This window comes from Juglans regia, chromosome 7 (genome assembly GCF_001411555.2).
Source record: "Juglans regia cultivar Chandler chromosome 7, Walnut 2.0, whole genome shotgun sequence".
Taxonomy (NCBI): Eukaryota; Viridiplantae; Streptophyta; class Magnoliopsida; order Fagales; family Juglandaceae; genus Juglans; species Juglans regia.
Genome location: NC_049907.1, coordinates 45,992,482 through 46,018,999, shown reverse-complemented (window position 1 = coordinate 46,018,999; position 26,518 = coordinate 45,992,482). Strand labels below are relative to the sequence as shown.

Here is a 26,518-nt window from a genome sequence, read left to right as displayed (position 1 = left end):
GGGGTGTGTAGTAGTGAATAGTAGCTGATGAGAAAAAATTTTCAAATATTAATGTGTATGAAAATTGTTCCCTTAGGATAATGATACCCTACATTTGGAAGATGAGAGTTTCAAACTCTATACCTCCTTTACTCTTGGTTTATTACCTAGTTTTTTTTTTCGTTTTGTTATTTGAATCTGGATTAAAAATCTTAGAACATAACCTTCTCGTGCAATCTATAAGAAAATAAATTCAATCAACCAACGTAATCTGTAATTTAATTAAAAATAAATTTAATTTTATAAAAATTGACTTAAGGAGCAAAAGAAGATCAATTTTTTATAAAATTAAATTTATTTTTAATTAAATTATATGATTACGTTGGTTGATTGAATTTATTTTCTGTTAGATTATGTAAGAAGCTAAAAAGGTCATATTCTGAGATTTTTCATCATGATTATTTAATTTTTGAGATTATGCAAGAATGTCATGATTACGTTAGTTGATAGAATTTATTTTCTGCTAAATTTTTGCTCAAATAGTAAAATGAATAATAAAACAGTGGCAGAGGAGGTATAATAATATCATTAACCGTTCCTTTATATGATGTCCCAAAATAAATTTCGTCAAGACTTTTATAAATATAAAAAATGGGAAAATAATCCTCATAGTAGATGCAACAGTGGTTGTGACAAAAAATAAAAAAATTAATAATGATACTCATACATCACATTTTATAATATATTTTATAATATATATTTTAAAATAAAAATATTTTTATAAGATATTTTATAAAAATATAATTTATTTAAAAATATAATTATATAATATATTATAAAAAGTACATGTATTTATCATTTAAGAAAAAGTTTCTTTGCCCACTACTTTAACGTAAGGGATACAATGACGTGTTGAAAGTGGGCACGTAGAAAGATGGTTTTGTCCGGTGCGTGGGGCTGCGTGAGTTCAAATCTCGAGGTGACCATATCCTTAACCTTGTTTAGAAACGTGTACAATCGTCCACCGGACCACCCCAGCACCAGTCCCTCCACTCCATTCTGAGCGAGCGAGCGAGAGAATATGTGATGGCATGTGCCGTCGCCAGAGATATTTATGTGGTTGATAACTTCATACTTTTTCTTTCTTTTTTTTTTAATTTTTTTTTTATCAATTTAATTTTAAAAAAATTTATTTAGCCTACATTTTTTATATTTTTCAATGTATTTATTATTTGATGTACATAAGATTATAAAATAATTTTTTTTATAAATAAATTTAATGAATTCATTATTTCTTTAATTTTTTTAGTTTGTTAATAATACAGTTTTAGTAAATTTGATCAACCTCGCCAGTACTGTCTTCTTGGTATTTTATTATTTTTATAAGATTAATATTTATATAATAGCATATTCTGTCCTTGCTAACACTTTAGTTAAACATTGCTATTTTAAAAATAAGTGTACTCTTTAATCATATTTTTATTATTTTTAATTATATCAATTAATATAATATATTTAAATTAATGGTATATGTTTACAATTTTAACAAAAGAGTCATCTAAAATATGTCTACTATGGAGATTATAATAAAATAAAGAATGAAATCAAGTGTGGTTTGTAAAATTTTCAAGTGATTTAACTATTTTTTTTAAATAAATGCACGAGATTTACATATTCTAAAACTGTATATAATATTACTCATGCCTAAATACCAATTACCTCACTTTAATTTTAAAAAATTTATACATATATAATTACTCTTTCTATACCGTTTAAATTAAAGTAGGGTGAAATTTCAATCTGTTGTTATCTAGAGCCCGACTACCACCATGCACCCCATCGTAAAATTTCCAAGGTACCGATCCTTCAGACGGGCAAAGATTTTTGTCGAATGGAGCGGCGGGTGAGCTATACGTGCCGTCCAAACTGTGCACGTGAAATCCACGGGCCACCGCAAGGAGAGCTCTATTGCCGTTGCACGCGATATTTCTAGGACCAGGGCTATCGGTTTCTTTAAACTCAACTATCCGTTGTACTTCTAGAGTGGCGCATGTCCCTCACACGCCACCACAGTCTTTGTGTTTGCTTTTTTGATTTTTTCTAAAGTTGAAAATGCGAATTTACAGTTTTCCAATATGTATTTTGCTATTTTCCCATTTGTTATTTATATTTTCTGTTATTTCTTTTGTTTTAGGTTAATAATAATAAAAATATAGTTTTTTGGACATTTTGTCCATACAGTGAAAGTCCTATCATCTTCTGGAGGATGAGGTTTGAATTCTTTATTTTAAGCAGAGTGTAATCTCTCAGACAGTTTGTATGTACATAATTCTAGAAGTTAAGACTATACTAGACACAACTGAATTTTTGTTTTAGTGGAGCTCTAATCGTGAATAGTTAACTTGTAATTTGGATTTTTCTTTATATATATATATATCAGTCACAACTCTAACTTCGTTTTCATGAATGAATGTAGTCTATCTCCCATAAAAAAAATATATATCAATATATTTTTTCCCATTTGTTTTTTAAAATACGATTCTATGAATAGGTTACGACGAAAAAGGGATGTCGTGTAACAAGCGTGCCCTATACTCAAAAGGGCCCCTAAACGACAAACCAATGATCAAAGAAAACAGTCATAGCACCCGTTTGTGAAATTTAAGCAACAACCCGAATAGGACAGGGTATAGCAAAACAGAAACAAAATCATCTCCACTTGCATCGACACAACTAGAAAGCAACGAAATGTCGTATTTGAATTCCAACAGACAGGAGACTGTTGAGAGATACAAATATTTCAAACTACAATATTCTTAATTAGATTAATAGTTATGAACTAATTTAAGAACTTAAACGAAGATAAAAGAACTACACTACTATAAATATTATGAGAAAATATATTTATAATCATTAATTGTGCAACCGTCATGTAATTATTTTGAAAAAAAATAATAAAATATGAGATTCACGTAAAAAATTAATTTTTTAATAATATATTCAACTTTTTTTAAAAATAATTATGCAATAGTTACTCATTTTATGATTATATATAAAATTATTTTAATTAATGACAATTTTATTAAGTCTAAAACAAAATAATAATAATAATAATAAAAATGTATTGTTTTTGTAGGGTATTTGTAACTTGGAAGAAGGGGAGCACAGAGCCGTGCAAGGTGCAATACGGTCTTGTTTTGGAATTGGCCTCCACAAAAATGAGTAAAGAACGCAAAACGTTGGTAGATGCAAACGTGGAGAACTCGTACTTTGCCACCAACCAATTCACTCCATATTTCAATAGTAAATTGAATTGTGTTGGTATAAAAAAACAGGCGGGTCTCGTACAATGCCTGTCTGCCATCAATATGATGTGGACACAACCTTATTGTGCGTTCCTCGTGGCATAGCTAGAAAAGAAGACCAATGCAGACTGGTCCTCTATTTTAAAGCACATTCTTCTTGATTCCTATACGTTCTTTCGCCGTGTCAAGTCTCCTAATTTATGCGCGCTCTCTCTCTCTCTCTCTCTCTTAATTTGTTTTTTTAATTTTATTTTTGAAGGGATTTCTCATATTTTAGTTTGTGATTCTAGCCTTTTTTTTTTTTTTTTTTTATTCATCCTGTTTGTGGTAAAATCTTTTACCGAGTTCTTGTCAGAACAACAAGGATCCGAGCTAAGATTATTGAAATTAGTAGAAAGTTTCCGCTTGGATAGTAAGTTAGTTTAAATGAGTTGAAAGGAAAGTTAAAAATTGAATAAAATATTATTTTTTTAATAATAATATTATTATTTTGATATTTAAAAAAATTTAATTTTTATTATATTTTATGTATAAATTAAAAAGAATTATAATAATGAGATAAGATAAAATAGTTTACCTTAATTGAATGAGTTGATCACATTTATAGTTTTATGATTTATCTCAAACTATAATTCTTATCGTTGAAAAATAGTAATTCTTATTGTTATGAAATAGAAAAATTTTAGTTATTATCTCCACAAATTACATAATATATATATGTTTTTTTATAAAATGTGTAATATATGAATATCAGAAAAATTCAATTAATTTAAAAAAAAATTATATAATGTACAGAGAGTAATGAATAGTAAGGGTGCACCCTTCGGCGGAAAAATAAAAATAAAATTCCTTCTTTATTTTTGCCTTAATTCTCGGGTTTTTGTTATTGTTGTCTTTTTCTTCCTTCCCCATTTCCTCCAGGGGATTTGGTGGGTTTGGCTTCTTCACTGATATAAAATGATATTTGTATCTACCCCAACACCACGACTCTTTGAGAAAAAAAAAAAAAAAACCATATTTCTCCTAGCTTCCTTATATCTCTTTCCCGATTCTCATATCCGTGTTCATCTTCATGTTCTGCTCTTGAATTACCAAGTTTTGGGTTTTTCTCGAGGGAATTAAGAGAGACATGGAGGCTGTTTTAAAGGCCAAAGGGCTTCTCTCTCTACCCCCAAGCCCCAGAGCCAGGGGTTTAACCCCATCACAGGGCTTAAGACATAGATTTTTCACCCCAAAGGCTAAAACCACTGGTGGGTTTTCTCTATCCTCGAATGGGTTCGAAAAATTCAATGGGTTTGTCTCAAAAACTCATGGGTTTTGTCAAAAAGAGAGAAACTTGTTTATCTGCCGGGCTGAGGCTGCAGCAGCAGCAGCTGATGGGCAGCCACCATCTGGTGAATTAGAAATTGAGAAGCCAAATATTTTGGGTATTGAAATTACGACGTTGAAGAAGATTATACCTCTTGGGTTGATGTTCTTTTGTATCCTTTTCAACTATACAATACTCAGAGACACGAAGGATGTATTGGTCGTGACAGCCAAAGGGAGTAGTGCAGAAATTATTCCATTTCTGAAAACTTGGGTGAACTTGCCAATGGCTGTTGGGTTCATGTTATTGTACACCAAACTGGCTAATGTGTTGTCTAAGCAGGCTCTCTTCTATTCGGTTATTCTCCCATTCATAGGCTTTTTTGGGGCATTTGGATTTTTCCTGTATCCTCTCAGCAATTATATACACCCGGAGGCGTTTGCTGATAAGCTTCTCAACATACTTGGCCCCAGGTTCCTTGGTCCCCTTGCTATTATGAGGATCTGGAGCTTCTGTTTGTTCTATGTCATGGCTGAACTTTGGGGTAGTGTGGTGATTTCAGTATTGTTTTGGGGGTTTGCCAATCAGGTGATTAACTTATCTCGTGAAGTAGACTTGTACAGATAATCTGTATACTTGGTTGGTATACTATATACTTGCCTTAGATACGATGAAGGTTTCTTGTGTTACAATTTCGTAATTAGTTTTTTCCTATATGTTGCTCAAACACTAGAGCATATCTGCTTATATAGCTTGCTGTGTAATTTCATATCTGTTCCATGTTTGATTAAATTATTATATTGTCTCATTTTCTTTTTCCGTATACCTGTTTTATGGGCCTGAGAATATCACTATCTTTACACGGGTCGTTACTGGTGGATAATTTTCGCTGTAGAATACTCTATATTTTCTTCATGGGTCGGCTGCCCATATTCAATAATACCTTGTTATTCATTTGGTTTTTAAATTATTTTTTTCCCCTTTTTTTTTGTAGTTTTTTTCTAGGCCCTCGATGTCTAATTTTTGCTACTTTAGAGATGTCTAGTTTCTTTGGATATATGGGATTCTTCGAGGCTAGGATGATATAATAGGTCGCATGAACTAGGATATCTTCTGTTGCATGAATCTGAAGCTTGTTTGATATTCTTGATAATAATATATCCCCAGTGAAACATCTGTCCCTGTTTCATGCTTTTCCAAATGAGACTATAGTGTCTGGTTCTGCCTTTAAGGTAGACTTAGTATAAAAATGCCTTATTTGCTTATGTGGCGATTCTCTGATACATATTGTATAATTTGTATCTGAACTGGACATGAAATAACTTTGGAGCTCAAGGTGTTTGCTTCCAAGTTATGCCTTGTAATCTGCATCAGCATCAAAGTGTGATTTTGCATTTTTTCAAGAAACAAGAATTATTTTGGTGCACAAGGGATGGAAATTCTCCCCCCCCCCCCACAGTGTGATGTAATTAATGCTTGTGAACATAGTTAATAGATATTTAGGTGAAGTTACTATCACCTGATATTTTCTTTCAGGTATTATGAATTCTAGTTTTTATACTTGCATTATTTTGAGGTTTTGTTTTTGAGGATAATCATATCTAATGTTGATCCCTTGATGGATGTATCATGGTTATGTTCTCTTTTGCAATTCTCGTGTTTATTGATTTCCTTCTTATTTAAATGGATTAGGGTGACAATATCTATACGTTCTGTACATCTTATATTGGCAAAATGTAGAGAGAAGGAAAGAATGGCTCCCTGATAGTGAACGGAATTGCGAGTCTATTTATGGGAGGACCTGCTTCTTCATTCTGCAAATGACAAGCATTTCTTTCGTGCTGTAAATATACCTCTTCCTGATTATATTTTTTTCTTAGGTATACAAATAAGAAGCATTTGTGATGGAGTGATAAATGCCTTTTCCACCATATATTCTTTTCCCTACATTATTCAACAGTGGTTTTAAATATAAGATTCTAGCAATTTTCAATACAAAAATAGCTGCATTCCTTTTACATAACATAGGCATGACCTAAATATTACTCATGTACCTTATTCTGTCTCATAAGTTGTGAAACAGAGACCGTGGCTGAGTTTGGAACTGGAAAGTCTCACTGAAGTTTGAGTTTGAGTATAATTGCTAATCTCTCTCTCTGAAGTATGAAATCCTGCAAAAGGCTGAAACAGGAGGAAACTTTCAATCTTACAAATACATCCCAGTCCAATTAAATCTTCTTGTTTCATTCTATGTTGTAGCTATTATAGAGTGTGGTTTTGATTTCTTCTGGTATGATTGGTCTTTGACTTCATGTGAATTGCAAAACATTGCATGTATTTTTCTATGATTATACCTAACATTCTGTCTTTAGCCATCCTCTAATCTGCTGTTGTTTTTTTTGGCAGATAACTACTGTTGAGGAAGCAAAAAGATTTTATCCCCTATTTGGTCTTGGGGCAAATGTTGCTCTTATATTTTCAGGTCGAACAGTGAAGTATTTTTCAAATTTGAGGAAACATTTAGGTCCTGGTGTTGATGGTTGGGCCATTTCCCTTAAAGCAATGATGAGCATTGTGGTGTTGATGGGGTTTACAATCTGTCTCCTATACTGGTGGGTGAATAATTATGTTCCTCTTCCAACCCGTAGTAAGAAGAAGAAGGTAATCTTCAGCAATGAAACTCCTGCTGTTTATTAAGGTTCATTGGTTCGGTTGCATGTTGATATTAGACATTTATATCGGCAAGATTTGCCATTTATTTCTTTACTTTTGCTCAACATGGCACTCTTTTTTACTTGCGGAACTGGTCGGAAAGCTACCTTGATATGATGTATCACTATCTCGTTTGTTATTAGCTGGGTTGGTCTGCTAACTTCTAATTAGGTGTTCTCTTTATCATGTGTACTGGGTCTATGCTACTTAAATCAATAACATAAAATTTTTACCTATAAAAAATAATTGTAAGGGGTTTTTGGTTTTGCAATTTACACCATAGTTTGCTCACGTTGCTCATTATTTTAATTAAGACAGATCCATGATTTTTGTTTCATTTGTATCGATCATAACTCTTAGGTATGATTGGAAAGTCTTATAAGATCCACCTGCACAGTTTTTGTGCGGTTGCGGTCAAAATAGATCCCCCATGGTTGAAGCAGCTATGAAAGATACGCTGATATGTATTTTTCCATTGTTGCAGGAGACGCCCAAAATGGGGACAATGGAGAGTTTGAAATTCTTGGTTTCTTCAAGATACATTAGGGATCTTGCCACTTTGGTGGTTGCATATGGTATTAGCATCAACCTTGTTGAAGTTACATGGAAATCTAAGCTCAAAGCTCAGGTAAACTAATGATGGATTGTTCCAATTTTATATCTGAATTGGCTTGATACTTAAAGGGTCTCTGACTCAAAATTGTGCAGTTTCCAAGCCCAAATGAGTATTCTTCCTTTATGGGTGACTTCTCAACTGCCACTGGAATAGCAACTTTTACGATGATGCTGCTAAGCCAGTTCATATTTGAAAAATATGGATGGGGAGTTGCTGCCAAGATCACGCCCACAGTCCTGCTTCTGACAGGAGTCGGTTTCTTTTCTCTGATATTATTTGGGGATCCACTTGGACCTTCTCTTTTGAAGTTTGGGATCACACCTCTTCTTGCAGCTGTATATGTGGGTGCCATGCAAAACATATTCAGCAAGAGTGCCAAGTATAGCTTGTTCGACCCTTGCAAAGAGATGGCCTATATTCCGTTGGATGAGGAAACCAAGGTTAAAACACTTTCCTGCTATTCAGGGTTCTTATTATTGACCTAGACTGGTTTCAGCGATGCTAAAAAAATTAATCTGGAAGTTAAATCTGTTCTAATAACTTACATCTGTGAATAAGAAAAGGGAAAAACTCCAGGAATCTTTATGGCCTAAATTTGAAGAGATTCAAACTTCAGAAATTTCCTTACAAAACTCTGATAATGCATACTTATATGTCCTTTTACTTTCAATATTTGATTACTCACCATATCACTTTATTTCAACATCAATTTTGCTGTGGTTCATCTCTGAGCCCACCTGTCACTCTGCCTATTTATTTATTGCTTTAGGTTAAAGGAAAGGCAGCCATCGATGTCGTCTGCAATCCATTGGGGAAGTCTGGCGGTGCTCTAATTCAGCAGTTTATGATCTTAACCTTCGGGTCACTTGCCAATTCGACTCCTTACCTCGGGGGTATACTTTTGGTAATTGTTCTTGCATGGTTAGCAGCAGCCAAGTCACTGGATACACAGTTTACTGCATTGCAGAAGGAGGAAGAGCTTGAGAAGGAGATGGAAAGAGCAGCTGTCAAGATTCCAGTTGTGGCAGAAAACGCAACTGGGAATGGTTCTCTTGCAAGTGGGTCAGCACTGAATCCAAAGGCCGGTGACCCCACGGGCAGCTCATCTGAAACCTCAACCCCTCAAAACACTTAATTTCTCCTGCCAGGTTGAATAGCAAGAGGAATTGGTGGAGCAGATGAGAAGCAGTATTTGGTGAAATATTGATTGTAGAATTTGATCTACGTATGAAATAAGTATGCTACTGATTGTCCTTGAAGTCCAGTTTTCCATATGTAATGAGCTTAAAATCCAATCCCAAGGGGTTGGCCAAATGGTGAAGGCTTTGGTCGTAGGGCATCACTCCCTTCAAGGTCTAAAGGTTTAACACCTCATGAGTGCAAATAATCTTTTAAGGCCACACCTCCCGGTGAAAAGTTAGAAATTTAACTAATTTTGTGTAGAAAAATTTTCAAAATTATGTTGCACGGGACCGAAATTTATTTTGTTAATAAAAAATAAATATCTGCTTAGATTAAAATTTGTGTACTTCTAGAAATTCTTTGGAACTATACGACGAGGGTTCCTTTCTTTTATTTTGGTCTTCGTGCAAAAATTTCTTGCTGCAAACGTTGCATTTATATTTCGTTTGGGGTTTAACATAAGATCCCCCGTATTCCATGACTTGAAAGGAGTGAAAACCCTGTACCCCCCTACACCACTACGAAGTTCAGGAAACTCGATCCTTTGGAGAAAACTCCAAAGCCAGCACAATTTGTGCAGCTTCAGAGCTAGTAATAGTTCCTGTCTCCTTCCGATGTACCACAAAATCCAATGAGTTGAGGGTGTAGCCGAAAAATTCTTCCGAGAAGGCTAATTTATTTTTTGTATTTTTATATATTTTCATACATTTCTTTTATATCTTTAAATATTTTTAAAAATTTTACAACATTATTAAAAAATACTTACTTAATCACTAAGTTAAAATATATATATATATATTGGTAGACACTCGAACCAATCTAGATAGCCTAAGCATTTCTCAAATCCAATCGTGCAATCCAACAAAAAAATTGGAAATATGCTTTCGGCAGGCATCGATGGGCCAAGTTCTAGCTCACGATTTTAGACACTCATCCCCTGTTTACCATATGCATAAAAGTCCCTATATGTACTATATATATGCACAAGTTTCTAGCTTCCTGAGATGCCTGTATTATGTTACTTGAGCTATGCTCAACATTCCCTGTCATTGAATCGGGAGGAGTAGGTTTCAGGACCGTTTAGGCTGGAGAAAAGTGGCGGTGGGTCCATCTCCGCTCACAGACGCAATCGTTTGCTACAAAACCAACAAAAATCTGAAGTTCACGTGTTAGTCGAAGCATGCAGGATGCACAAACTTTTGTCATATTCATGCGGCATCCCATCTCCTTCTCACCCATTCGTACATTTTCTGGAAAAAATGATAATTAATCTTAAGTGCCATTAAATATATAGTATCATAGCGATATGGCTATATATAATGAGCTGTATATATATATATATATAACTGACTCGTGAACGAATTTCAATAAATGCATTTTGAGCATCACAGATTCAAAGGGAAAGTGAATTTGCCATTTTCTGGGGAAAAAAAAAGAAGGAATCCGGATAATGGCTCTGCACCCACTGCAGATCATCCATAATAGTGTTTATCGAGCTTCCTCGTAATTCCTCAATGCTTGGGTTAGAGAGAGAGAGAGAGGGGAGGACAAAGACCATTAAATGCAAATATTCCATCCCCTGACATGTACAAAACCAATTAATTATAGCACCACCCAAGACAGAAAGGGACTTGACAAGTCAGAAGCTCAAGAAGTGGAAGCACCCTCTTATCCCTCTCGAGCTCCAACCATCCAACCGGTAAGAAAAATCTTTATATCCCCAAATACCCCATTCTGAATTTTGCCGTTCATCACTCAAATGTACAAGAATCTCAGGGGCGACTTAGTCAATTAAGCGAAAGAGCCGTTATGCGTCCTTTAATTTTACTGATCTCGTCTATATTCTTACCCTCTATATGTTCTGGTCCTGCAAGCCGTCTATATTCAACATGAACTCCCTCGGAAAGCCACCCACAAATATAGTACATTAGTTAAGGATATCCTTCTTAGTTTGCTCCTCCTCCAACTTATGCACCAAAAATGAAGAAGATATCATTACCGGAATCTGTCACTTTCCTGGCGAAACCATCCCAATTCGCGGCCGAATGCTGGTTCGACGATGCGTGTATCCTCGACATGGACTACTTTATCAAAACCCTCTCCGGCATTAAGGCCAAGGGTGTCCGGCACGACCTGATCGGTTCGATAATCACTCACTACGCCTCCAAATGGCTGCCGGACCTATCCGGTGGGGACGTGATGGAAAAGAGCCTAGCAAATTACTTTGAAGAATCTCCGGAAAGCGTCACGGCTTCATGGATGAAGAAAAGGTTCTTTGTGGAAACCATAGTGGGAGTTCTCCCTCCCGAAAAGGATTCCATCCCATGTAACTTCCTTCTCAACCTCCTCCGCACCGCCAACATGGTTGGGGTCGAGCCCACATATCGGGCCGAGCTTGAGAAACGTATATCATGGCAACTCGACCACGCTTCATTGAAAGAGCTAATGATACCATCGTTTAGTCACACTTGTGGGACTTTGCTAGATGTCGAGCTCGTTATTCGGCTGGTGAAGAGGTTTGTGAATTTGGATGAGGCTGCTAAGACTGGCTCTGCATTGATTAAGGTGGCAAAGCTCGTGGATTGTTATCTCGCCGAGGCGGCCGTGGATTCAAATATGAGCATGTCGGAGCTTGTTGCGCTTGCCGGAGCTCTCCCTGGCCATTCTCGTGCCACGGATGATGGGTTATACCGAGCCATTGATACTTATCTCAAAGTAGGTTGAATTATATATATATATATATATGGTTTATTCTGATTTTAATTTAGCCTATATTACTTAATTATTAGGAATTAGAAACTCTGGGGCCGGGGTTTTAATTATATATGGTCCGCTTCATATTGTCATTAATTTATATCCGTGGTTAAACCCCTCTATAATATATCTTCTTCCTGCTAATTACAGTCATGTATATATATATATATATATAAGTGATTTACAACTAATATTTTTGGATCGATCAAAAATAAATTAACAATTTAGCTAGCTAGGCTTTGTCGGACCTTAATTATAAGATTGTTAATTAATCCGTTATGATTTCCTTTTGCCTATTACCCCAGACTGCTTCCATATATATTGGTAATCACTATTGACAATCAATTTAACCCGGCCAAAAGACGGAAAAAAACAAAACAAGAAGGAGTTATTCCAAAAGAAATAAAAACAAAACTATAAATTATATCTTGCTGATCATTGATCATGATCATGATCTGGGTGGCCGTAGAGGGATGATCTGCCTGCAATATAAGATCTTCATCTGAATGGTTATGTATCCGGTTTCTTGCGGGGGAGAAGTAAAGTGACATCATAATGCATGCCCGGCCATTTTATGTTGATTGCAATAGTCTAGATTAATTTACTGAAATTTGGCTTTTGCGCTGTCCTAGCCTCTATTATGATCATGTGAATATGTACTATTTACCACCTAAGGCTAACTGACAACCAATTGTTTGGGATATTACACATATATAATATGCTTTACAACACATCACTATATATTCCCAGTATTCTGCATGATGATATCTTCATGTTATGATCATATCCCTGATTAATTTCATGTTTACTGGCCGCAGGCACATCCTGCCACATCAAAGGAAGAAAGAAAAAGTCTCTGCACTCTGATTGACAGCCGAAAACTCTCATCGGAAGCATCCCTTCACGCTGCACAAAACGAACGCTTACCCGTCCGAGCTGTTATCCAGGTGCTCTTCTCTGAGCAAAATAAGCTTAGTCGCCATGTAGATTGGAGTGGCTCCTTCAACGGCACCCGGAGCCCGAACCTAGGAATTGACCACCCAGCTCGATGCTACTCGAAGCGTGAAATGACAACTCAACAGATGGAGATAAGGAGGTTGAAGGAAGATGTTATTAGGCTTCAAAACCAGTACAACACCATGCAAGCGCAAATAGAGAGGCTTGTGGAGATCAAGAAGAGAGGGATTTTCAATTGGAAGAAGCTCGGAATGCCTTCATTCAAGAGTGTTAGTGTGGTTGAAAAGCTGATCGAACAGGTTGAAGAGCCGGTGGATCAGTACGGACGAGAAACGCCTTTGGACATGAAAACTAGGTTGGTGAGAGGTCGGAATAATCCTCCCAAGTGGAGGAAATCCATGTCTTGAAAGTTGAAAGTGAAGACGGGTTGGAGATCAGCTATGATACTTTTATGTGGTTGTATTATATTTACTGTTTACTTTATTATTACGTTGAAATCACCTGTTGCAATGTCAGAACTGGGTACAGCTTGTTACTGTCTCATGTATGTATTCTACGTATAAATAAATGAAAAATAATATTTATAATTGTGAGTGTTTAAATATTGTATAATTATTTTGAAAAAAAAATAAATATAAGATACATATAAAAAGAAATTAATTTTTTAATAATGAATTATACTCTATTTTAAAGTGACTGTATTATATTTACGTATTCTACGACTGTATATAATATTACTTTAAATAAATACATATAATTACTAATCAAAAAAATGAATATATATATTGTTACGGCTAAAAAAAAAAAACTAAATTTATAAATTAAAGTGATTATGTATGATGAGTTAAATTTATTTTATAATTTGATATACTATATCAAAATATTTTAATTTGAAATGTATTTAAATTTACATTTGTAAAGTATTTTATGTATATGAATTACGAGGATTTTCAAAGTAATATCGAATATAAGCGGTGAAAAATTAGAACTTTGAAATCAAGATAGCTTAGCGAAACCTTTCTCCGAACTCAAAGGTCTAATATTAAGCTACGTTTACATGGTAAAAATATTTTATCTAAAATTTTGAATATAGATAAAATATTGAATATCATATCGTATTAACTAGTACGACTGATATTTATCTTATCAGACTAGTAAACGGCATGAGGAGATAGGTGCTTTATATCGGGTCAATCATTTTGATGCGTTTCGATTAATACTGGTCAGTTTTCGGTATACTTATTTTTATATTTTTAGTATATTTTTATAATTTTCATTCAAATTCTCATATTTAAAAATTATTTTCTTAATTTTTTTAATCTCATTTTCTGGATAATTGAAAATCAAATCCCTACTCCTATATTTGTGATGGAGATGAATGATTATTTTTTTAATAATTAGATTGAGAACTTAGAAGTATTATTGAGTTTTATAAATATATGTTTTAACTTTTTAAGACTTATATTGATGTTATTTTAAAATATAATTTATATATATAATTAATTTATCTATATATAAACTATTCGGTACCAGTATCGAAATATTTTGTTCCAGTGCCTTCATTGAAACGGTTTTCAAAATTTTGATTTCATCTCATTTCATCGTTATAATTTTTTTAAATTTTTACACAAAATATAATAAATAATTTAACTTTTTCAAATATCAAAATAATAATAATATTAAAAAATAATATTTTATCAATATTTTATTTAATTTTTAATTTTTATTTCATTTGATCTAATTTCGATTCACTTACCAAAAGTCACCTTAATTTAAACAATTTTTAGAACTCGTCTGGGCCTTTTCTCGGGAGTCCTTAGTCCTAACACGTTTTATTCCTGGATGCATGTGTTTTTTCTACTGAAAATTCTTTTATTCCTTAGCAAGGCAACAAGGCATGATCGAAAGTACAGACCCATCATTGTGTTTCCGCAAATATTTAAAAGGAAAAAAATCTATTCATTACAATTACCAACTACATGAGTTCAGAGTAATATTCTTATTTTGCGATATTTATAAGTACTTCATGGATGAAGTTGTCTGTAATATGAACAGTGATATCTATCTACCATATTATCATTTCATTATACAAAGTGTATTATATTTATTATTATTAAAAAATCATCTAATAATAATAAATATGTCACATATTACGTAATGAGATAAAAATGAAATAGTAATATAGTGTACAACATTACTCATTTCATAATATATGTTTTATAGTAAAGATATTTTTATAAAATGATCTTATTTTTATAAATTATAAATTATTTATAAAAATATTTCTAATTTTAAAATATAATTATATAAAAAATTATGAGAATTGAGGAGTGACGTATATTTATATTTTTTATATAATATTATTCAGCCATTTATTCCCTCAAAAAAGTTGTCTTTATATAAGCTTTAAGAATTTTTTAAAGGTTTTATAGGAATTCTAAAATTTTAAATAATAAAAAAATATATATAAAATGAATCCAAGACCCTCGTGTGGATAAGATGGCAATTATTGGGGTTTGAAAGCAAGGGATGGATGAAATGGGAGAATGCGCAACGATACCGTTTGACTCTATTTGTCGACTTCAAGATGCCCCGACTGTTAAACCTCAGCCAAAACCTCTGAGAAACCATGCTCTGCTCCTGCACCTGCAAAAATGGCTGCTTTTGCCAAAACCTCTCCAATCCCTCTCCACCCAGAACAGCTCAACCATCAATCTGTCAAAAGCCAAAATTCCAAAGTCCTCAGTTTCTCTCACAATCCCCAAAACCACCACCTCTCCTTCAAACGAACCCAAGAAGTACCAGTCCTCAACACCTCCCCATCATCCTCCTCTATTACCACCTACAATCCTAACTCAGATATATATCAACTATGCCTTGCTGGGAACTTGGAACAAGCTCTTAAGCACTTAGACTCAATGCAAGAGCTTCAGCTTTTCGTAGAAGAAGATGCTTATATTGCTTTACTAAGGCTTAGTGAGTGGAAAAGGGCATATGAGGAGGGGGCTAGAGTGTACTCTTACGTGTCGAATTCGATAACTCGACTGAGTGTTAGACTTGGCAATGCTTTGTTGAGTATGTTTGTGAGGTTTGGTGATTTGGGTAATGCTTGGTATGTTTTTGGGAGGATGGAGGAGAGGAATGTGTTTTCTTGGAACGTGTTGGTGGGTGGGTATGCAAAGGCGGGGTTTTTCGATGAAGTATTGGATTTATATCATAGGATGTTGTGGGTCGGTGTGCATCCCGATGTCTATACTTTTCCTTGCGTTCTGAGGACTTGTGGGGGAATCCCGGACTTGGCAAGGGGGAGGGAGGTTCATGTTCACGTCTTAAGATATGGATTTGAGTCAGATGTCGATGTGATTAATGCTTTGATCACTATGTATGTGAAATGTGGCAATATTATAAATGCACGGTTGGTGTTTGATAGAATGCCGAGAAAGGATAGGATTTCCTGGAATGCAATGATTTCGGGCTATTTTGAGAATGGGGAGTGTTTGGAAGGATTAAGGCTGTTTTTTCTAATGCGTGAACTTTCTGTCGATCCAGACTTGATGACAATGACTAGTGTGATCTCTGCTTGTGGGAGTCTTGGTGATGAGAGATTAGGAAGGCAGGTCCATGGTTTTGTGATGAGAACAGATTTTGGAGCCTGTGTTTCAGTGTGTAATTCTTTAATTCAGATGTACTCAAGTGTTGGGCAATGGAAGGATGCTGAAAAAGTTTTTTCTAGAATGGAGTGTAAGGACGTGGTGTCATGGACGGCGATGATTTCAGGTTATGAGAACAACATGCTACCTGCTAAAGCTGTGAGAACATACCAATTGATGGACCTAGAGGGAATCGTGGCTGATGAGATCACCATAGCAAGTGTTTTATCTGCTTGCACTTGTTTGGGTGATTTGGATATGGGCATTAAACTTCATGAGCTTGCTAACAGGAAAGGGCTCATCTCATGTGTTTTAGTTGCTAACACGCTCATTGATATGTATTCCAAGTGTAAATGCATCGACAAAGCTTTAGATGTTTTCCATTCTATTCCTGACAAGAACGTGATATCTTGGACTTCAATCATCCTTGGCCTTCGTGTCAACAATCGGAGCTTTGAAGCTTTGATTTTCTTCCGGCAAATGAAACTCAGTTTAAAACCAAATTCTGTTACCTTAGTTTCTATTCTATCTGCATGTTCTAGGATAGGAGCTTTGATGTGTGGAAAAGAGATTCATGCCCATGCATTAAGGACTGGAGTTGGGTTTGAAGGTTTTATTCCCAATGCACTTTTGGACATGTATGTAAGGTGCGGAAGAATTGGACCTGCAATGAACCAATTTAACTCACTCAGAAAAGATGTAGCAGCGTGGAATATTCTGCTGACAGGGTATGCTGAGCGGGGGCAAGGAGCGCAGGCTGTGGAGCTATTCCAGAGGATGTTGGAGGCCCTGGTAAATCCAGATGATATAACTTTTATTTCGCTATTGTGTGCTTGTAGTAGATCTGGTATGGTGACAGAAGGTTTGGAATATTTCCATAGAATGCAACATCAATACTGTATCACCCCTAATCTGAAGCATTATGCGTGCATTGTTGATTTGCTTGGTCGTGCTGGGAAATTGGAGGATGCACATGACTTCATACAGAAAATGCCTATAGAACCTGATCCAGCAATATGGGGAGCCTTGTTAAATGGATGTAGGATCCACAGCCAAGTTGAGCTTGGGGAGCTTGCAGCACATCATATCTTTGAAAAGGATACAACTAGTGTTGGGTATTATATTCTCCTATGTAATCTCTATGCTGACAGTGGCCAATGGGATGAAGTCGCAAAAGTAAGAAGGGCAATGAGACAGAATGGACTAACTGTAGATCCTGGGTGCAGTTGGGTGGAAGTAAAGGGGACAGTTCATGCTTTCCTAAGTGGTGATGAATTCCATCCTCAAATAAATGAATTAAAAGCAGTTTTGGATGGATTTTATGAGAAAATGAAGGCAGTCGGTTTCAGTGAGCCTGAAAAGAGTTCTACGGATGAAGTTGAAGCTTCAAAGGCCGAGATTTTTTGTGGGCACAGTGAGAGACTAGCCATTGCATTTGGGCTCATTAATACTGCTCCTGGGATGCCTATTTTGGTGACCAAGAATCTGTACATGTGCCAGAGCTGTCACAAAACTTTCAAATTTATCTCTAAGGTTGTTCGCAGGGAGATATCTGTAAGGGATACTGAACAGTTCCACCATTTCAAGGATGGCATCTGTACTTGTGGGGATAATGGTTATTGCGGAAAGCCTGGTACGGTGGAAGAATTATCGATGTTGTATTAACTTGTGATAAAACGAAGCAGTCACAACTTCAGGGTGGTTGCACTCAACGGTATTTAATGGGTCTATGGATCATGGAGTGGCCCTTTATATCCAAAATGTTACCCTTGGGAGGAAAAATAGAATAGACCATAAGAGTTTGCTTACAAAAACAGCTTGAACGTCACACATGTATGTTTTCTAGTGTGGCGGTAGAGTGAAGAGGGAAGAAACTGCTCTTCATATCAGGAAATGACATTGAAATTTTGAGGGAAACTCCCAATCGAACCATTTTTACTCTTCCTCAAGAATTGCCATTTTGAGGTCCATTTCTCTGGATTTGATATATATGTACTTCCCTGTTAGGTGTTCCAACAAAAAAAAAGGGGGGCTGGCCGTTGAATGTAGCGTATGTTTTTGTAAGTCATTGATGCTGTATAACATCGAAATACTTCTTCCTCCCAAATTTGTCTTCCTCTCGCAGTGTCTTTAACACTCAGCTACGCCTTGTGATCGGGGCTGGTGGCCATCATTTTGTATGCTTCCTTCGTTATCTTAGGGGACGCGGGAGAGAAGAATATCCACATTCTAGCATTACTGGATTCTCTTTTAGCTGATGAAACCGTCTTAACAACAGGTATTTTCTTGAATGTGAGTCGAGGGAATTTGAGTTGAAACCATTAAGTGGGAGATATAGATAATTTACATACGATTATTGTCATTTAATGCTCTCCGAGGTATTCATAAGGACAACAAAAATTCAAAAGCTTAGGAGTGAAATGAAGTAAAATACATTTTCACTAAACTGAAAATGGATCTTCGTAGGGGTGGAAACCGAATTTCTTTAGTAAAACAACTAGCTGTTATTCACACATCTAACAAAAACCATTTTTATAGACAAATTAAAAAACAATAGAATACCTAAGTTTCACACAATTATTCAGCTTTAAGAGCAATTGCTAGCACTCCGAAAAAAAATATAAAAGAAATAAAATGAAAGATAAAGCAACATAGATACATGCATAAGCCACAAAGTTGAGTTTCATATTTTGACAGCCTTCTTGATCGACCTTATGGATGATTTGATGAAACTGTTGTTCCCTGCAGCACGATCTCCATCACTATCCTCATCGCCATTTACGATCGGCTTCTTGCCCATGCAGTCCACTCCCTTTCTCATACCACCCAAGATCAGAGCTGGAGAAGATGGGATTCGCCGAAAGCCCCTCGCACTCTCAGACCTCACTAGTTTTCTTTCCTTTCCATTACTATGGTCTCTTCTTTCCCTCCCCCCTTCAAAGCTACTACTTCCAACTCTCTCACCCATACGACCCACTTCACCCGCTCTTCTCTCTTCTGTCCGAATATTTCTGGCTTCCATCTCAGTGATTTCTTCTATCTCTTTCCCACCATTATTCTCTTCAATAATCTGCCGTTTCTCTTTTTGCGAGTACTTGGGATTCTGTTTTCTCATTATTCCGTCAATGCTGCGCTTTTCGCCTTCATTCGAATTTTGAGTCTCCAATTCTTCTTGAGTATTCTCTAACAGCATTTGAAGCCATTTCTCTACGTTTCCTTTTCCGCGCTGCTTTCTGCTCTCTTCATCTTCCTCTGTTTCTGGTTCTCGAGGAAGTAACTGAATGTTGTTGAGTTTCTTCCCTCCTATTTCAAGTTTCTGAAGCTGATCCTCAAGTGGGTTTTCATCCTCCAAGGCAACTATGGATATGTTATGTTCCTCGGGCTTTTCTATAGTAATTATCGTTGCAGGTACTTTCACTTCCTTCTCAATTTCTTCTTTCTGCTTTCGTTCTTCGTTAAACGATGAACCAGCTTCAGATGCCCTTTGTTCCTCCTCTAGGAATACTCTTAATTCTTTGTGTACAGGCGTCCTTGGCTTGATCCTCGGTAAATGTAGAACAGTTCTACTGTCCCTCTCTTCAAGTAAGGCATCATCCATTCTTGATCTCTTCCTAGCTTGCTCCCAGTCAGGCCTAATCTGCTTCTGAATCTCATCCCTTTGTTTATATTTCCTGTGAAGTTCATTCTCTGAGGCATCGCTAATGGCTTTCTGTGCTTCTAGTCTTGCCATGAGTGCGTTAGTTGCAGCCTGATTCAATCTCACCTGTTCTTTATATATGACACTCCTACAAGGAACAATTCAAAAATTATCTGTCATAATTAAATTCTAAGAGAATTTGATAGCGGCATCCTCTTTTTCATGAGGAGTTTTATCGATCTTACTGGTGCATTGCATCTCGGATCATCTTCTCTATCATGGTCCTATATGAATGTTGCGCCTCTGCCAGTCGCCTGCTCTTCTCTGCCCTTCTCCTGCGTTTTATCAGCACCAATTCTAGTTCTTGGATTGTGAGCCTTTCCTCCTCATTCTTTTGCTTCAATTCATTTACTTCGTCATCTAGTTTCTGTATTTCTGTCTGCATCTTTAAAGCTTCCTCTCTTTGTTTCAAGGAATCTCTAGCCATGACAATTGCTTGGTACGGGTTCGTAACAAAATCCGGGTTTTCATTTTCTTTCAGGACATTAGGATTTGCTTTTCTTGCAACTGTATACAATCGAAGGAAATGCATTTTTAGGTATGGAAATGCTCACCGCATACAAATAAAAAAGGTCACCCTGTTGGATATTCTTCTACTTACCAATAGCAGGGGACAGTGGCCTTAGCTGCCTATTGTGATCCAGGGATTTCAAAGCTAACGTTGTGTCGTACGGTTCCCTTCGAGATACAACAATCGCGGCGGGAGCAAGGCCCATTTTCTCTTTGGATTCAATGAAATGTTGAGGAAAAGAATGCGAATCTACTCTCTGTGAAGCATTCAATTCTTCATTTTCACCTTCAGAAAACAAAAATGAAAATGCTCTGTGCCTGCCAGGTATGAAACCAGAAAATAATTATCCACCCTTCTTGTTATATCTTAAAGCGCATACAACTGAGGATAATGAAACATGCCCACCTGAAATCTGAGTTTTTGGAGGCAAAAATGGACAAGAACCGGTTTACTGAGACTCCCAGCTGATATTCCCACCATGGAACTAAAAACTCCAGCTTATTATGTTTTTTCTTGCAGACTTCCCACTGTAATATTCTCAGATTGCTTGGAACCGTTAACCCTCCCCCTGCATTTTCAGCCAAAAAGACCAATAAATATGGGAGAAAGAGAAAAAACAGAGAGATATTGTTAGTCAAGTTATATACTTGAGCAAGGAAACCAGTGGTCAATATCCCAAGCGAGAGGAGAAGCCGAATCAGCGTGATAGTAGAGAACATTTCCATATGGGTCGACTCGAATCACTGCGGGGTCAAAGCCGGCATTCCTAAATTGGAGAAAAGAACCAAAATCAGAAACTCAGAATTGAGTCTTTGTCATGGTTTATGGTAGAAAATTTCAAGTAGTTACCCAAGGTGGTTGAGCTGCTTCCACAACAGACTGACAAAGATCTTGGGCTTTGTAGATGGTTTAGCTTTTGGGTCGATGATTGGGAACATCCGATCCAATTCCCTTGCTCTCAACGCCTGAAAAACCAGACGATATAACAAAGACCAGCTTAAACTAGGATATTTTGGGAGGACGCCAGAATTTCATTAGAACCCAAATTTCAGTCAATATAGTAGACCCAAAATTCTGATCCAAAATCCCGCAATTCATGTGAAATCCATAATTCAGTGAACATAACAGACGAAAAAAGTTTGAATTTCCAGCGAAACTTGGGAATTATAAAGATGTTATACGCAGATCTAAAAACTGAGTGTTTCTATTTGCTTGTTTCTATTGAGAGTTACCATTTTCTAATAACCAAGCGACCGACATTATAAAATCTCAGCATTCTGTTTCCCTTTTTATTTTCATGCGTTTTCTAGGCGACCAATCAAAGGATCAAAGAGGGTCCTTTTCTTACCTCATCTTGCTCCAGACCGTAAGGTATGTAAGTGAAAGGAGGGCCATGGTTGTAGGTACAGACACGGCGGTCGCGGCAGAGCCTAGCGTAGGCTTTTGGGTACCCGAAGCTCTCGTTGACGGCTATTTCTTCTTCGGGGAACGCATACTCAAAAGCCATTGTTTCCTACTCGTTCCTTGGAGGCAGATGTGGATGCAGAGAGCTTTCTGTGACGATGAGGAAGAAAGCTAACGGTCTAATCTTGCATTTAAATGCTCGTACCTTTCAAATTGTGTGCCACGTAGGCGAACGGTGGGAGTGGGTGCAACGGCTAGATAGCGTAGAAGTAGAACATCTCTAATTTGTCTCATTCCTTATGTTTTCTTCTTTCCTCTCTTCTTTTACAAAATTATTTGTTGCCTTTTGATTTAAAAAGCAATAATATTACTCTTTGTCACGATTTTTCAACTTTTTTTGAAAATCAACTCATATTCTTATGCTCATTTATTTCCTTTCCATGTTTATATATTGGAATTGTCCTTCAAATTATTGATAAATTATACAAATACTTATTCTAGATCTCCACAATATGTGAGACTCATTTAATATATTTATTAAAATCAATACACATAATTATTTAAAGATACATAAAATATTTTATGTATTTTTATGAAACTAAAGTTGTATGATTATGAAATTGATATAAAAATATAGGTTATCTTACTGTTATCCCAACTTTTCCATAGCAAATTAGAGAATAAAATCTTGAATTGACATGGAGGCAATGAGTAATTGGGACATGGACAATGAGAATCTGTGGCATTGATAAAGGTATGAAGACGACCCACCTAGCTAGGGTTATTATCATCAAATTTTGTACTTTGATGTCTCTGTTATCCCAATTAAAGAGTACATCAAGATTTGTACCTAGATGCTGCAGTAAACAAACATAAGTGCATAATTGATATAGGAACAATTATTCGAGAGTCCGAGACTGGAAATGGAAGATCATAGCCACAATGAGAATGAACAGATCTCTATTTCCTGATTCATATCTTGTAGAGATGTATGCAACTCTTCATTCTGTTTTACTAGGTTCAGATATTCGTCTAAGCAAGATAATTCTTGAGGGAGATGTACTAATGTTATCAATGAGATCAATGGAAATGGAGAACATTGGGGTCAAGCTCGTTTGATAAGATCAGATGTGAAGAAGAGCCTTAACAAGTTTGAGTACTGAGCAGTGAATCCCACTAAGAGAGCAACCAACCAGGTGGCTCATTGTCTAGCTAAGAAGGCTCTTGATATAGATGATGTACTTATTAAGCTTGAGGAAATCTCAAATTGTATTGCTACTCTGGTAGAGTTTTTCATAGCCATAAAGTTAAAGCTTCCTTTCAAAAATAAAAATAAAATAAAGGGTACATAGCAATTGTAAATAGAACTCGAGAGTACAATAAAGAGATATGAGGTCAAAGTTGTCTCTACTGTGAGTGCATTAGACCTTTTCCCAATTTGAAATCAAAATAAGCAATGATATCTATAATCATTATAGTTTGAACAAGGAATTAACCTACACATAAAAGCAACCAGAAAGTCCCTTTTACCAACCTCCAACAATTCATTATTTTGGGTCCTCCAAGTGGCCTGTCACAAGTTTTGCCAAATGAGTAATGCTACATACAATCTCTATTTGGAAACTGTAATATAAGTCTAGATAATTTTATCTTTAAAATTTTTTAAAATTATAAAAATATCCCTCTTAAAATGATGATATTTCTCATTTAATAAAAAGTTTGCACATACAGTTTCTATTTAGAGACTGCAAATAAAATTTTTCTTGTCCAAATGGTTTCAATTGGGTTATAGTTTCATGAGTTTATCTCTTAATTTGATATACATTTTTTTCATCATATATTTTATCATATTTAGTCACATATATTAATGAGGCACTTCTAAAAATCGATTTATGAACTTATCACTTAAATGAACGAGCATAAGATATATATATTATATCAATAGTATGATTGAATATGACAAATTTTAAAATGGCAACTAATAAATTGGAAAAAAGAATAAAAATACCTAAATGTTCCGTTTGAAATGGAACCGAGGTCTTCAAAATTGGGTCCCAACATATGGACCCCAATGGCATCAATTTTTCAAGACATTTTCTCTTGTTTGGATCCAATGTATCCCATAGATGTCAATTGGTTTAACTGGAAACGATTCTTATCATGGAATAAGAGATTTTAGGATTGAATACTACATATAGTACTAGGATAAGGAGGGATTTAAAGGAAAGAAGTTCACAATCTCTTATTGATGTTTTTTCTAGATTACTTTATGGAATTCAGGTATATACTCTAGATGATACGTATTTAATGTCATGATTAGATTTTTGTAGAGTCGTCTGAATATGAGTCATTTTACTTATCAAGTAATGTAGATGATACACTCTCTATATCATATGATAGAATAATTCTATTTAAATGTCTTCATATTTATACCAAACATCATCTACGTGACATAATTTAATTTAGAGAATAAATTTTAAAATTTAAATATTACAAATCAAATTATGCCATGTGAATAATGTGTAGTGTATCCTAAGTGTATTTGATCTACAAAATAAGTGTATCCTAATAATTTATTTAGCATTTGCTTATATTTTAAGAATTCAAAAATGCATTAATAAAGGTTATAGTATTCATTTGCGTATTTATTTCTATTTCTTCATGGTTAAAAAGTTGATCCCACGTGGCATGCTACCTACCCTCGGCTGTCCATTCGTTTTTCGGAGTAATTGATCATTTTGGCTTAAGATGGAAAAGATTTTTCATCACGTGGTACTGGTCCTACTGAAGACCATGGCTCCATCCCAAATGAGTTTAATCAGTAATATAGTTTTAAGACAATTATAATTTGAGTTCGATCCAATAAGTATTTATTCATTAAAAAATAAATAAATAAATCCTGCATAAGGTTTTTGAAAAAAAATTGGTACTTCTTTGAGAAAATAATTTTTTAATAATAAAATTTATTTATTTTTTAAAATAAGTTGTAGGCTCTGAACTTATATATATATAAATATAATATTAGTTCTATGTTTATTATCTTATTAGTTGCAAATTTTATAAATGAGTTATAAGTTGTACGCTCTGAACTTTTGCAATAAAATCTTGCATGTACACATCAAATATTCTTGAACCACCTTTTGGTGCCTTTTCATCTTTTTGACACTTGCTGAATTGGGGCCCGACCCTCCCAACTTTTTTGGCTACTTTCAAACTCTGGCAAGTGTGTCAATTTAAAAAGATATAAAAAATTAATAAATCAAATCACAAATTAAAATGGCTTAAAAGTTATGGTATCTTACGCAAAGGAATATTCATATATATTGGGACCATCATTATAAGAAGGAAAGAGCAATGCTACACAATTTTTTAATTTTTATATATTATATTTTTTTTAATTTTTTAATATTTTTTTTTTAAATTTTTTTGAGTTTATTCTTTTTAAACTAATTCAATTTTTCTATTTCATTATTTATATATTAAATATTTGATAAAAGAAAAAAATAATAAAAATTAAAAAAAATGTGATGTGTAGAGGTTGTGTGAATAATAAGAAGCTGTGTAAATTTTTTCTTTTAAAACTCTAGATTAAGTCAATTTTGCGCACCCTTGCGCACGAAATTGACGTGGCAAGTAGATTTTTAATAAAACGGTGTAGATTGACAAGAGACGGGTTGGGTATGGGCGCAAGACAAAAATAAGAAAAATGTGCGGGAAAATTGAAATTAGACATGAGATGGCATGTTTTGGATCCATAACCCTAATCTTAACCCCTCCATTCTCATTCATGTCCTAACCTTAAGCCACTATGCAAGCTCCAAATTAGAACAATCTCCAATCTCCTCTTCGAGATACATTCTCGTCAACTCCGTAATCGGTATATCTCTCCCCCTTTATGATTTTTGTTTTGATTTTGATTGTTTGTATTGTGGATATGTTTTGATTTTTGTTGTTTGTATCTAAGATGCAATATGTTAAGTTGTAAAAATTAGTTTTTAATTTGTACTTGTTAGATGCATTTTTTAATTTGGGTACAGAGGATGTTTTTGGATTAAAAATGCATAAACAAAGAAACAATACTCAGATGAGGTGGTTTTCTTCTATTTCCACGCAAATCAAAACATATTTTCGTCAATATAGCGTAGATATCTATATTTAATAATGAGAAATGATACTTGCAGTCATGAGTATGCAAGCGCCGTGCAGTCATTTTGAAAAAAATAAATAAATATAGGACCCACATGAAAAAAAAAATTAATTTTTTAATAATAGACCTCACTCTTTTTCAAAACGACTGTACGGCATTTGCGCATTTCACGACTATATGTAGAATTACTCTTTAATAATTTGCTTCAAATTAATAGAGTCAGCTGACATTTTATTTTACTTGAAACATTGAAAAAGTTAACAAACTTTATTATTTATTAGATTATTGCAGTGAT

The 26,518-nt window shown here is 35.0% G+C and overlaps 4 protein-coding genes across 4 annotated transcripts; 3 read left to right on the top strand and 1 right to left on the bottom strand.

The window, feature by feature from the left end:
- Nucleotides 1-4,177: 4,177 nt before the first annotated feature.
- On the top strand, nt 4,178-9,318 carry LOC108996316 (plastidic ATP/ADP-transporter-like). The gene is made up of 5 exons (XM_018972151.2): nt 4,178-5,181; nt 7,000-7,254; nt 7,790-7,933; nt 8,014-8,361; nt 8,691-9,318. The coding sequence occupies exons 1-5, from the start codon at nt 4,414-4,416 to the stop codon at nt 9,054-9,056; spliced, it is 1,881 nt and encodes a 626-aa protein (XP_018827696.2). The 5' UTR covers nt 4,178-4,413; the 3' UTR covers nt 9,057-9,318.
- A 1,455-nt stretch (nt 9,319-10,773) lies between these two features.
- LOC108996424 (root phototropism protein 3-like) lies at nt 10,774-13,401 on the top strand. Its single transcript, XM_018972320.2, has 2 exons — nt 10,774-11,818; nt 12,676-13,401. The coding sequence occupies exons 1-2, from the start codon at nt 11,084-11,086 to the stop codon at nt 13,219-13,221; spliced, it is 1,281 nt and encodes a 426-aa protein (XP_018827865.1). The 5' UTR covers nt 10,774-11,083; the 3' UTR covers nt 13,222-13,401.
- A 1,963-nt stretch (nt 13,402-15,364) lies between these two features.
- LOC108996406 (pentatricopeptide repeat-containing protein At1g15510, chloroplastic) lies at nt 15,365-18,564 on the top strand. Its single transcript, XM_018972293.2, has one exon. The coding sequence runs from the start codon at nt 15,469-15,471 to the stop codon at nt 18,127-18,129; it is 2,661 nt and encodes an 886-aa protein (XP_018827838.1). The 5' UTR covers nt 15,365-15,468; the 3' UTR covers nt 18,130-18,564.
- Nucleotides 18,565-18,930: 366 nt separating this feature from the next.
- LOC108996073 (trichohyalin) lies at nt 18,931-22,256 on the bottom strand. The gene is made up of 7 exons (XM_018971834.2): nt 22,021-22,256; nt 21,522-21,637; nt 21,320-21,438; nt 21,078-21,240; nt 20,763-20,989; nt 20,347-20,668; nt 18,931-20,249 (listed from the first exon to the last, which is right to left on the bottom strand). The coding sequence occupies exons 1-7, from the start codon at nt 22,177-22,179 to the stop codon at nt 19,148-19,150; spliced, it is 2,208 nt and encodes a 735-aa protein (XP_018827379.2). The 5' UTR covers nt 22,180-22,256; the 3' UTR covers nt 18,931-19,147.
- Nucleotides 22,257-26,518: the final 4,262 nt, after the last annotated feature.

What these genes read in the sequence shown, in the direction of transcription:
- LOC108996424 (XM_018972320.2), top strand. Translation starts at nt 11,084, where the DNA reads ATGAAGAAGATATCATTACCGGAATCTGTCACTTTCCTGGCGAAACCA. An exon ending in CCATTGATACTTATCTCAAA is followed by an intron (nt 11,819 to 12,675) that starts GTAGGTTGAATT and finishes TACTGGCCGCAG; the next exon opens with GCACATCCTGCCACATCAAA.
- LOC108996406 (XM_018972293.2), top strand. Translation starts at nt 15,469, where the DNA reads ATGGCTGCTTTTGCCAAAACCTCTCCAATCCCTCTCCACCCAGAACAG.
- LOC108996316 (XM_018972151.2), top strand. Translation starts at nt 4,414, where the DNA reads ATGGAGGCTGTTTTAAAGGCCAAAGGGCTTCTCTCTCTACCCCCAAGC. An exon ending in TTTGGGGGTTTGCCAATCAG is followed by an intron (nt 5,182 to 6,999) that starts GTGATTAACTTA and finishes TTTTTTTGGCAG; the next exon opens with ATAACTACTGTTGAGGAAGC. An exon ending in CGTTGGATGAGGAAACCAAG is followed by an intron (nt 8,362 to 8,690) that starts GTTAAAACACTT and finishes TTATTGCTTTAG; the next exon opens with GTTAAAGGAAAGGCAGCCAT.
- LOC108996073 (XM_018971834.2), bottom strand. Translation starts at nt 22,179, where the DNA reads ATGGCTTTTGAGTATGCGTTCCCCGAAGAAGAAATAGCCGTCAACGAG. An exon ending in CCACTGGTTTCCTTGCTCAA is followed by an intron (nt 21,241 to 21,319) that starts GTATATAACTTG and finishes CTGAAAATGCAG; the next exon opens with GGGGAGGGTTAACGGTTCCA. An exon ending in TCCAAAAACTCAGATTTCAG is followed by an intron (nt 20,990 to 21,077) that starts GTGGGCATGTTT and finishes CATACCTGGCAG; the next exon opens with GCACAGAGCATTTTCATTTT.